This window comes from Macadamia integrifolia, chromosome 12 (assembly GCF_013358625.1).
Source record: "Macadamia integrifolia cultivar HAES 741 chromosome 12, SCU_Mint_v3, whole genome shotgun sequence".
In the NCBI taxonomy this organism is placed as follows: Eukaryota; Viridiplantae; Streptophyta; class Magnoliopsida; order Proteales; family Proteaceae; genus Macadamia; species Macadamia integrifolia.
Window position 1 is genome coordinate 2,843,184 of NC_056568.1, and position 12,493 is coordinate 2,855,676.

General features: G+C 37.3%; 1 protein-coding gene across 1 annotated transcript; it reads right to left on the minus strand.

Moving 5' to 3' along the window:
* Nucleotides 1-519: 519 nt before the first annotated feature.
* Nucleotides 520-12,293, minus strand: LOC122057125 (probable methyltransferase PMT11). The gene is made up of 9 exons (XM_042619126.1): nucleotides 11,348-12,293; nucleotides 10,242-10,391; nucleotides 9,869-10,139; nucleotides 9,319-9,429; nucleotides 8,794-8,953; nucleotides 2,912-3,169; nucleotides 2,630-2,752; nucleotides 1,248-1,325; nucleotides 520-1,077 (listed from the first exon to the last, which is right to left on the minus strand). The coding sequence occupies exons 1-9, from the start codon at nucleotides 12,086-12,088 to the stop codon at nucleotides 870-872; spliced, it is 2,100 nt and encodes a 699-aa protein (XP_042475060.1). The 5' UTR covers nucleotides 12,089-12,293; the 3' UTR covers nucleotides 520-869.
* Between the last annotated feature and the right edge of the window lie 200 nt (nucleotides 12,294-12,493).

Below are 12,493 nucleotides of genomic sequence, written 5' to 3' on the forward strand. Positions count from 1 at the left end.
AACTGTATAAATTGATGTGTATCTATATCGCTATTATGCGATTAAGATTATCGCCCTGAAAATTATTATTATTATTTTTTACCTGATTTGAGGATGAAACGTACAATATCAATATTGATAGGCAGTCGATATGGCCACCGACACCAATACATATAACCTTTTTATCTACCTACAAAATTTGAACCCAATCCAAGTTCTGTGTATAAAAAGCAGGAGGGAGCCAAGTTTATAGCTTCATTCCTGAAAACACTTACAAAGGACTTGAAGGGAATTATAATTTTGCAATATAATAATGTTATCGGCTAATAGTGTGAAAAGGACCTAGGTGTGTATGAGGTTAAGAAAATTTGAAGTTACTTCACATATGAAGCCTTTTGGCCTGTGACTGGCTACAAATCATTTTCCTAAAGGATTTTATGCAGAATATGGTAATTCACTGGAAGGACAAGACCAGGAATCAGAGAGAGAGAGAGAGAGAGAGAGAGAGAGAGAGAGATCAAAGACTTGAAAGAAAATAAATTAAATGACAAAGGAATGGCTGGTTAGTGATATGAATGTTGTGCTAACAATGATTAGAGGTTACAACAACTTACATTTACTTGAACCTAATCTATAAAGATAAAAGATTAAAAAAGGACAACTTTATTTTCTCTTCTTTCTATGGGTGAAATTACAAATGAGCTTGAAAAAAGAATGATAATCAAACGAGATGCATCCATGGGTGGATTAGGTTGGGAATGCCCTTGACAGAACAATTTTTGCTCATCAAAGTCTTGATAGTTGCAAAGCATTACTTTAGTGTCAGCATCTATCATTCCCTCAAAATTTATGAAATGGTGGGTAACAGTTACTTTACAAGCCTCACTCATTCAAGCATGCAAAAGGGGTTTGTCACATGTTAAGATCTTCCAACTTGAATACGGTCCCTCAGATGTATCACGTAGCACAGTATGCCACTCCATGGCTTTTCCAACCTCCTGAACTTCACCTATGACTGATACAGTATCGCGAATATACACACGGCCCCCAGGTCTTAGTATTCGATCCATCTCAAGCATGATAACAGAGATGTTGCACCTGAAAACATTTATTACAAGGACACAATTTGTTTAAATAAGGATCTTGGGATTAAATGTTAATGAGGCAAATGAAGAGTTGAGGTTAAAACTCTTCCAAACTAAGAATTGGGATAAATCTTCTAATTCCAGAACTATTTATCCCGCAACAATGGAAGAAGGTTAACATACCTCTTTTTCTCAATGGAGAAGAGATTGGCTGCATGTAACAAATCATAAGTTCTTGGATAAGTATCGAACGGCTCACACCTGCAAAGGAAGATTTCAGCATTAGATTATGCCAAAACAATGAAACTTGGCAACAATTACTATACCCAGTATAACAGATATAATAGTACAACTCCAAAAATATTTTGTTCTCAAAAGTGATAAACAAATAGTTTGTACAACTGCAGGGGGTTGCTGTAAGAAAAATCCAAGAATGTGAATGAAGTCAATGGAGCAATAAATAATTCAAGTCTGCAAATAAAGATTGCCATTTAATTCACATCAAAGACTGCCTATGGGAAATATTCCACAAGGCTTATAGGTGAATGAAATCTAAACTGCACCTTGAACAAATTCAAGAATAGGTGGGATATTGGGTAATGTGGAGTGAAAATCTAAGCTACACCTTCAAATTAACTACAAACAGAACAGGTACATCACAATTCAGCCTTATTCTAACTAAATGGGTTCAGCTACATAGATCTTCTTTTGCCAATCAACTCTATTCAAAGCCATATTTGTTCCCAGACCTAAGCTATGCATGTCTTTCCTCACCATTTCTCCAAGAGACATTTTAGTTCTACCCCTGGTTCTTTTAAAGCCTCCAATCTGAATCATATCGCTCCTCCTAAACAGAGCATTCAAAGGTTTCCAATGCATAAAGGAAGTTTCATAAAGAACACTTAGAAGTGCAACCACCTGGTTCATTACAAACAAGGTCTCCTGACAGCAAAGCTAATCTCACGCATATGCAAAGAAAACTAATATTTCATGTAGAAAACTAGATTGCAACCACTTGGTGTACTGCAAACAAGGTCTGCTAACAAAAAATGTGCCACATATGCAAGGAAGATGGAACCATCCAATATAGGTAAAAAAATTGGCACTATTTCACTCTGTCACTCAGCATTGTATTTCTGACCTAGTAACAGAATACAGATGATGGAATGGTGACCATGATTGATCAGACTGGCATAAGACTACGTAAAAGACCACTTAGGCAGAACACTTTCACTAGTATAGAGACCATGTATGTAATTGTGCAATTGGTAAACCATAGTTACACTCCACTGGATAAGTTCAATCACATCCGACTTTCAGTCGGCAAAGCTGGCCATGACACAAATAGATTGTATTATGAATAAAATACATCCCAATACATAAGGTCATGCACTTCGTGTAGAGGTTTCATGCACTGAAGAGCCTCTCCATACTAAAACTTTTTCCCCCTAGAAGCTTATAAGTCTAAAACTGATTATTCCTCTAAAAATCCAAGAATTGCAATGGTGTTCGCTATTGCAAACTAAAACAAAAAAGGTTAAACATTAAAGATGCATGGGAAATACCAATCATGCATAACTCCTACAAGTCCACGATCATAAATAATAGGCAATGTATTGGGCCCACTAACAGGAACGACGTTCATCACCCAGCAATCAATCTGTTGGCCAATTAATGCTGCTGCAAATCTGCCGCACCATCAACAACAATCATCAACATGGTCAAAATGCAGTTCCATATCTAATGAAAGAAAACAATAATTTGCAACTGGAGATTTCATAATTGGTAATTTATAAGCACCATATAGTGATAAAAGGACCAGTTAAAAAGGAAGATAAATAGAATACCCTCCAAACCCAGCTTTCATGTCCATCACATTTCGAACTTTCATTTTTTTCCAATGAAAAGCACGAGCATAACCTCTTATTATATCATTCCAGTAGTTAGACTCTGCCTTGAAGAGTTCTTTTCTAGATATGTAGGCATCCATTTGTATGGTCTGAAGCCTATCTGGTGGATTCTGCAGGCGTGCGGGCCACAATGGAACATTTGCTCCATTTCCATTCTCTGGTAATCGAGTGATGCATGCCTTCAGACGAACATTCCTGCAAAGAATCTGGAGAATCTTATATTATATTATAGTACAGTAATAAACTAAATTTCTTTGCTTTCTTGTGTCGCTCACCAGAAACATTAGTATAAAAAACTCAACTTTGACTGGATTTTAGTTCCCCCCCCCCCTCATAGGGATCTACAGGTTCACAGCCCTCCAGAAAATTCAGAGGGGCAGAATAGTGAAGCAAAAGCAACAATTTGATTGCAACAACAAAGAGGTGCAAGAAGATAAAAATTGCAGCCTTGCCGGAGCTGCTCTAATGGTTAGTTGAATAATTGCTAGCGTTTGTAAGGAGAAGGTGCAATAATGATAAGCAATTGATTGCATACTTATCAAGGCAGCTAAGCGACCCATGGCGGTGGAGGGGGGAAAAACCAAGACAACTATGATTGATTGGTTCGGATTCGTATGGACTGGATTGAAATTTTAGCTATTTCAGAAACACCCAACCAATTTTCTGAATGATTACACACCCAAACTCAAAACCAACCTGCAGGACCTAAACCTATCCAACTTGTAACAATATAAAAAAATTGAAATTTATTGGTTCTTTGATTCTCAATGCTAATTCCTGCCATATGCTGCATTCCCCCGAATGGGTTGACCTGACTGTGTCCCAAGCCAACCAAACCCAAGTCAGGCCTAGGCCATCATTCGGCTGGTAAATCCAATTACTTCATAGGTCATAATGAAGAACACACTTACGTAATATATTCATTATCACGTGTTATTTCTTATGGATAGAAACCTTGTCAATTCGGACTTCAGAAACCAAATCCGCATACTATTCTGCATCAGGTACAGTAATGGTTGCTAATGGTCCAATTGACAAACCAGATGCTTTACAGGTGAATTTTATTAAACCTAAACCTGCTCACGTACCAAGACTTCCTTTTTTTGCACAAAATGTTATAATCATATCTGCTGTAACTTACCAGTTTCAAAATATATCTGGTTGGGCTACTGCTTTGTTCTCACAAGACAAATGCTTATTACTCTATGCCAACTACTTAATGACAGGAAAAGGTACTTAGGCAGCAGCGCAGGGCCTACTTCATGGGATGATAAAAGCTTACGAGCAAGGATGGGAAGTCAAAGAGATACGGAGTGATGAGGAAGATCTTGAACTTTTGATGATCCCTAACAATGTTAGGTATTGGCCACGGTGTAGAAACACAACCCTAAAACGATGCAGAAGATAATGGAAAAACAAAACAAACAATGCACACGGATTTTACGAGGTTCGGCAAGGTTGCCTACGTCCCCGGTGAGATGAGATTCTGCTTCACTATTAATGGAGAATAGGGTTACAACGCTCTTCCTCACACCTCTCTGTATTGCTTGCATTACAGAGAAAGAAACCCTTGCTACAAATATATAGCGAAAAAACCCTTATCCGGAAAGTACACAATTGCCCTCAAATAAAAAATTCGAGCGGGGGGCTACGCCCCCCTACACCCCCTCCTGCCCCCCTTGCAACCCCCACTGCCCGCTAACCGGCTAGCGGGACTGCCATCCTTCCTGTCTAGGTGCTGCACCAGTACTCCCTGGATTAAATTGCGACGGAATACAAGACATTATACACCAACACACGGATCACCTTTCACCTCCGTTTAGACACGGAGCATTTTTTGTTCATACCCAATTTTTGTGTAAAGGCTGACAACAATCTTGTCCTTTTGATTAAGCATATTGCCTATAAGGCGATGAAAAGGAAAATCCTGATCAAGGAAACTAATATTTTGTACCAAACAATGAATTCTATGTAATTTTCCTGTTTTTTCTTCTAATAAAACAAAATATGAAGAACACACTAAAAAAGTCCATTATATATTTGCATGGATCCCTTTTTAGATTCTGACACTAATCCAAATCGCATGGCCATGTTGGCTAAGTAGAGCTGGATGACAGTTAACCACCCAAAAGTATAGAAGGTAAGTTGTACGCAGGCTATATATTTAGTGGGCCAAAACATTTCATTCAAACAAGCACCCAATCTAAACCTAAGCCAATAAAACTGACTAACCTATTCTTTTAGAATTTCCTCTACAGAATTATTAGCTTAGGGACATTCCTTAATAGAACTACAGACTACTAGAGATGCAACTTGGGCCAGGCTAATGATGTGGAGAAAAAACAGTGAAGCAGGTCAGAATTAGGTTTTTAAGCTTGTTGGGCCCACATGGGAACTATTAGGGATTTATATTAATGCCATTAAGTATGATTATTATGAGTGGTTCAAAGTCTTCTGTTACAGGGTTAATAAGGTAGGATTTATTTTCAGTTAAATATTATAACATGGGGCACATTTTTAATTAAGGTTTCTAGAAAAGGGTATTATTTTGATTTCAAGGTGAAAGAAGTTCCTAGTCCCTTGTGGATAAGTAACTAGTTACCACCTATGTGAGTAACTACTTGAACCACGAGCAACTTAGTAATATAAGTAAGGAAGTGTCTAAATGACACCTCCATAGGTGTAGTTAGAACTTAACACCACCTTTTAATTGTCCTTTGTCTTATTCCCAAAAGGTCTTTAAGTAAGGGTTATGAAAGGGTTTCCAAAAATAATTTGAAAGTGACTTATCATAATTTCATTATCCAAAGCTGTCATTGTCATGTCGAATAAACATGTAAAATGACAATATTTACCCTCACTGGAAAAATTTGTGTTTCTAAAAAGACCAATAGAGAGATTACAAATTATTTGACACCTTGAAGGGTGTCAATAAGAAATCCCTACAAGTAATGTTCTACTTTTGAATGGATTGAAATGAATGCAAATTTTCACTTTGGGTGTTGAACTACTGCTATAAGGATTCAGACTCATTTGAAGGTGGATTCCTCCATCCCAAAGTGAATTCCTAGTTGAGTAATCTATTCTTATGCTTCTACTTTTCTTTCTCTTCAAGATGTACATTCTATTTCTATTGCAATAGTACAGCCCTGAAACAGTTTTCTTTTCACCGTTTCTCTACACCTAACTCTCACCAGAACACCGTTTTAAGCATGTTCTATCAAACAACAACTTCACCTTTCATCAACCGTCATAATCCTAGCTCTTATTTCAGCTCAAACCCTAAATTCCCTTGCTGTTTACATTTTCCATATCCCAAAACAGCAAGCTTTCTTTCTCTTACTACAATCAAAACCTAGGTTAGTTGAGACTTCTACAACTCTAACCAGGCCTAATTGGGCCCATACTGAATTCTGGCTCAGGCTGGGCTACATAACAGTAAACATGTTGGGTTCACCAGGTCCAACCAGAGCTGACCTCACATGTTTAAGCAGGAGATATTAATGAATAATGTAATGCATAATTGCATATATGTTATATGACTGTATGTACATAAGGCACTCCAAGGTTTAAGATCTCGCTCTCGCCCCCCATCTCGCTAATCCAAAAAAGAGAGATCTCGCCGAGATCATGTATTTTTTTGCTATCGAGTCGGTGGTTGGTCTCGGTGGTCATATGGTCTTGGTAGTCCCTGAAAGACCAATGGAAACATCAGTATTTTAAACATCAAACTTAAAATGGTACTTTGACTTCATACCCTATGTAAGTAGTCTCCAGCTCTTCGGACCCTAGGCTAGTATGCTCTATTCCACAATCCACATTCCACAACCAACACGACACACCATAATCTTAAGAAATTAAAAGATATCATAGATAATTACTTAATTGATTAACAATTAACATTGATGACTGATGAGTCACATTAACATATATTTGAAAATTTGAAATGACATAAGTTAAGCTACTAATGATGTTTCTACGAAAAAATGGGTTTGAGAAGATTTTTTTTATCTAAAATGGTTCTTGAGAAGAAAAGTAACTCCAAATGCGGATGAGGAGGTGATATTCTCTACTCTTTAAGTTCAATGAGTGTAGGAATGGAGATCCTCAAGCAAAAGCACCAAAATTCTTGCCCCTTAGTGTTTTTTCTTCAAAAAAGTAGAGAGAGGGAGAGAGAGAGGCGAGATTTTGGCGAGATTTTGCGAGATCTTGTTGTTTTCACACCTCGCCTGTGATCTCGTCTCACTAATCTAAAAAAATGAGATCTCAGCGAGAACTTGAACCATGAGGCACTCTTGTCATCATTATTTAATAAACAGATAAATCTCGTTTAGTTAATCGAAATCTGCAAAACCATATTGATTTCACAGTTTATAACAGTTTCTTATACTAAATACTCTTCTGTAATAAATAAAATTTATTCCCACCATAATTATTAGTTACAAGAGGTCCTACTGTATCATAATCATTATTTATCAAACAGATATTCTTACAAAAAAAAAATGATTAAACAGATGTATATTATAATATTTTGAGGAACCAAATTGATTTCACAATGTGCACAATTCCTGAACATAAACAGGAGGTTGTCCCCATCAAACACCCCCCCCCAAAAAAAAAAATTCAAAGCCAAGGGTACTTATGTAAATATACTGGGTGGATAATGCAATTAATAAAATACCCTTAGATACTTTTTCTGTTCATAGATTTGGTGGGTAAGTCACATGGGTGATTCAACGATTTTTTTATTGTAAATAGGAGCATAGGACCAACCTAACTCAACTGGCCCAATTTAGAAAAATCAGATTAATTGGGCTGGTTAGGGTTAAGCCCAGCTAAGATAGGCTGGCTTAGGATTGGTTAACCTCAGACAAAGTCAGATGAGGCTGGCTAAGTGTTCAGGGTATGTACCCTTGGGCCAGGCAAGGCTAGGCTACCTTAGATACCAAACTGGCCCGAGTCACATCAAACTTCTGCCACCCACAGGTATACTCAAGCAGGTCAAACCCAATCAAGTTCTTAGATGGAAAGCGTACTATCTGGGACTGCTTCATTTCAAAGCTTTTTCCTAAATTTGTTTCAAAGCTGGAAGTAAAATGTGGCTGAGAATTTCACCTTATTCATTTAAATGTCTGAATTAAGCAAAGAAAATCTAGATTACACAACTTTATTAAAAATAGTACTAATTGGTATTTCTATCCTTAATATACAATTTTTCATTTTCCACTAGTTTAAACCACAATTTTTTTTCCCCTTAGGGTGGGGTGTGGACGGCATTCTACATGCCCTATTCGTACTTTATATTAGAGACACTGTTCAAAGTATTTTTGCTATGAGTTGAAAAATCGATCACTGTAGCATACTTTTTGAATCTCAAAATGTTAAAATAAATTGTACCACAAGAGTCCAAAATACTCTCACCATGCGGCTAATATAGAGTAGATTTAATCAAAAAGGACAAATATAGGTTTGCGGTTAAATGAGTGGAGGAATATTTCAGTTATTTCATATTTGTAGAATTGAAAATGTCAAACAACCCATTAAAGTCTTCAAGTACTAGAGATGGAAATCTTGACTTTTCCTTCATATGTTAAGCAAAACAATTTAAAAGTAAAAAGGGGCCTCCAAACTAGACAACAATTGGTGTTTTTCCATGTCTCTTTTGGCAGAGTTCTGATTTATGGCCCAGAGGTCTAGAAATATACATACATGCATACCAATTAATGAACTTGCCATTTTTTTTCCTTCTAAATATGGTTAATGAATTTGTGTTGCATAAAACATTTTCAAAATTGAATGGAGTACTGTAATGGACATACCAAACATTGTCTGGGTCATCATCAGGATCACAAAGAGGAGGTTCGGCTCCAGGATCGCGACTGACATAACAGCTGTTGTTCATAGGCTTCTGCCAAATAGCAAGATAACCCTTCTTCCTCACAAGCTCCCAGCAAAGACGAACAGTAAGGTCCACCATCTCTGTGAATGATAACAAAGCCCATATCATTGTTGTGAATTGTAGTAATTTAAACCCCCCACCCGCCCCCTCCCCCCAAAAAAAAAAAAAAAAATTATATATATATATATATATATAGCCCATAACATTGAGAAGGTTGAAATTGAAGAGTGTTCTAGTAGTTTCCCAAGTAATTCAAAAGTCCTTGCCAGTCCATTTCAGAACAAGTTCAGTACTGGTCTAGTGTACAGTTTCTGAAACAGAATAGTACATCACAACATAAAATACAGACCTTTCTAATTGTGGATAAGCAATCTTTGCATGGGAATAGATAGGATTTGATTAACTTCTTAAGTAATTCTTTGGATTTTCATCCAAATGATAATACCTTTCCATTGTTCTTCACGATTCTCTTCATGTTGATAAACTGGATGCGCTGCCCAAACAAAGTAGCCTCCAGCCCTAAGCATCCTATTGGCCTCAAGAAGCAAAATTCCATCTTCAGAAACAAAGGGGAAAAAACACACATTTAGAAATGAAAATTTTATGTGTCTCAACAAATCCTAGAAGCATTGCAATGACTACAAACCATCCCAGACAATGTACTTTTGAGGAAATAAAGAAGTTAGCCAATGATACTTCTATTGATATTTAATAGAAGATCCCAAAAGTACAGCCATTTGTTGTTCTATGAGAGTAAAAGATGGAAAATACAATACTTAGAAAATATGGGATTAATGTTCACTACCATTCTGAAGGAAATAATATAGGACAGATTTACATATGTATGCAGGACTTGACAAGGAAATTTTTCATCAGTTCATTGTTTAATGACCTGGCCTCTCTCTAAAGCAATTCTAAGGAGATAGAGCTTGTTATGGTTTCCACCTTCTCTTTTTTTTTTTTGGGGGGGGGGGTGGGGGAAGAGAATAGAGTACCATCACGGGTCCAATTAATTCTACATCTTGAACAATGTATCAAATCAAAAGCCTGGCTTGGATACAGCAGACAATGAGTTGCAAATGCTGCCACCATGGCAGGTACACCACGCTCAAGAGCAAATTGAATCTGGTTCTTATGAACATCTTTTGGTGCTATGGACATAGTGATCACATTCCATGAAAGAAGATCAGCACCAAAGTTTGCTACTCCACACCCAACATCCAAGGTGACACGAGTATGATGGCCAAACGCAACATCAGGAACCATCTGCATGTAAAATGAAAATCTGACTTAAAAAGAGACAAAGCAAAAAACAACTGAACATTTTTCTCCCTCTGACCAAGAATGAAATTCTGAAATACAACGAACCTCTACAATTTGATGCAAATATAGATCAGCACCATGTATAAACTGGGTTCCACCTCCTGAAATTTTTAATTTATCCCCCACTCTTTTAATCGAATTCTGACCCCCTTTATCTTCAACCAAACACGTATCAGGTACATTACTGAACTGCACCTGTAATGATGTCATTATCATGACTTAATTATGATCTTTAATTAGATATTGACACTGAAAAAGTCAGTTGTTTATTTATCAAAGTAAGAGCTTTAGGAATCAAAATCAGAAAGCAGAAAACAAATCAGCTACATATGGACAGTAGTTCACTTATCACTAGAACCAGGTAAGCCATCTCACAACGAAAACAAAACATAAAATACTGAGAATCTAACTTAATGAAGATGCTTCTTATATACAAAAGAACCAGATGGTATTTCATCTTTAAATTAGTTTGGAAAAAAATAAATGTGAGACGAGTGTAAGATGATGCTTCAGTATATAGAAAAAGGTTAAAAATAAATGAATAAATAAAATGGAATTCAAGGCAGAATGATCATCAAAAACTTATTCCTTTTTTTCTTTTTTCTTAACTATCATATTCCAATATCATGCAATAATAATTTACCAACAAGTAAAAGCTATGAAATTCGTCAGCCCTTGCTAGAACACCAGCTAATGGTTGAATTGGCACATACTAGCTAATTTACATATATCTACATAACAATATGTTTCCACATGTTCACTCTTGTGCACTAACTTTGTCTGGTAATTTGGTAAGCAACGTGACTACACTAATAAAGCAGAGTACAAATACAGTCCACTTCAGGGAACCTCCAGTGTGATCTTTTATTCTAAAATCTGGGCCATACCAAAGTAACGACAGGGAAGAGAAATGATGCAATTGAAGAAGATAATAACAGCATTTCAAGCACGCAGTTCTTGCTTCACTATCTTGGAAACTTTTACAATTTCAAGGAAAGACCGAGAATCTTTCACGATCTAGTCAAGCTACTTAAATAATAGAGCATTCCCAGCTGTATTATAATATAATGGTTCCAACTATCAAATGCAGTACACCAGCTAGTAATTTAAGACAGAGATATTAAATAAAAGGATAGCGATTGCGGAAGCACCTCATCCCTGCTTCTCGGCCACGGAATTGGAGTCCTGTAGCCCTCCGGTGCCGGAACCAAGCAATTCAAATTCTTACCTTCCCCAGGACAATGCCGCTCGAAACTCTCTCCCCTCTTCGTCGTCTTCAGCTTCTTAATGTCATCGACATTATCAAGACAAGGTATATAATCTCTCATGCTCGCCGGACACAATTCGAATTTCTTAACCCTAACCCCAGTACCCTCACTCTTTCTCTCTCTTATTTCCTTATCGTTCCCAAAATTCTCGACCACATCGGGATCAAATCCACCTATCTCGAATTCCTCCGTCATTATCCCATTCTCATCTACAATCCCTATTCTCTCGAACAAACCCACCTCTGCCGGCGGCGGAGCAGATGGTGGAGATTTTGAATCGGGAACCTTGTCGGTCTGTTTAGCAATAGACTTTGATAGATCGAATTCCTTATTTGCGTTAGGAGAAAAATCGACATTCGTGATTTGGTTGCCGATATTGAATTGTTGACTGTTGAAGAACACTACCAGTTGGTAGCGATCGGACCAATGCCTGTCGAGAAAGAAGAAACCGTAAGACATTAAAGCGAAAGTGAGAAACCATATGAACCGCAGTGCTCTGAATACATCTCCACTGTCGAAGCTTCTCATGCTTGCATCCGAGAACGGCAGTAGTAGCTCACACTCTCTCATTCCCACTTCAGAGTCTGACTTAAGAGTAGTCTCTAAATCATAGAGGTTTGCCATAGCCTGTAACTACGATTACGCAGTGTGGATGGATGATGACTGATAGACTCCTAGTGTGCTACGGCTATGCTGTTAGCCGTTACCGACAGTGGCCGCCGCACGAAATAGTCAACTTTTAAGTTTTGTGTTACTGTTATCCCGTGCATGGCACGGGGCCACTGACAGAGAACGTGGAAGAAACGAACGTTTTAGAAACCCAGAATCCGGGAAGGGTGTCAACTGCCAACTCGATATCAAACCGATAAATCAAACGACAATGTGGTTGGTTTGTTTTGGTTTAACTTTTTATAATCGATTTGATTTGGGTTTTAATCAATAAAATGTGGGCTACAAATCGATAAATCAATTAAATATATTTTTTTAATATTCTAATATTTTTTTCATGCTTATCAATGCCTTTTCAAT

What these genes read in the sequence shown, in the direction of transcription:
- LOC122057125 (XM_042619126.1), bottom strand. Translation starts at nt 12,088, where the DNA reads ATGGCAAACCTCTATGATTTAGAGACTACTCTTAAGTCAGACTCTGAA. An exon ending in GGCCGAGAAGCAGGGATGAG is followed by an intron (nt 10,392 to 11,347) that starts GTGCTTCCGCAA and finishes ACATCATTACAG; the next exon opens with GTGCAGTTCAGTAATGTACC. An exon ending in ATGAAAGCTGGGTTTGGAGG is followed by an intron (nt 2,753 to 2,911) that starts GTATTCTATTTA and finishes ATGGTGCGGCAG; the next exon opens with ATTTGCAGCAGCATTAATTG.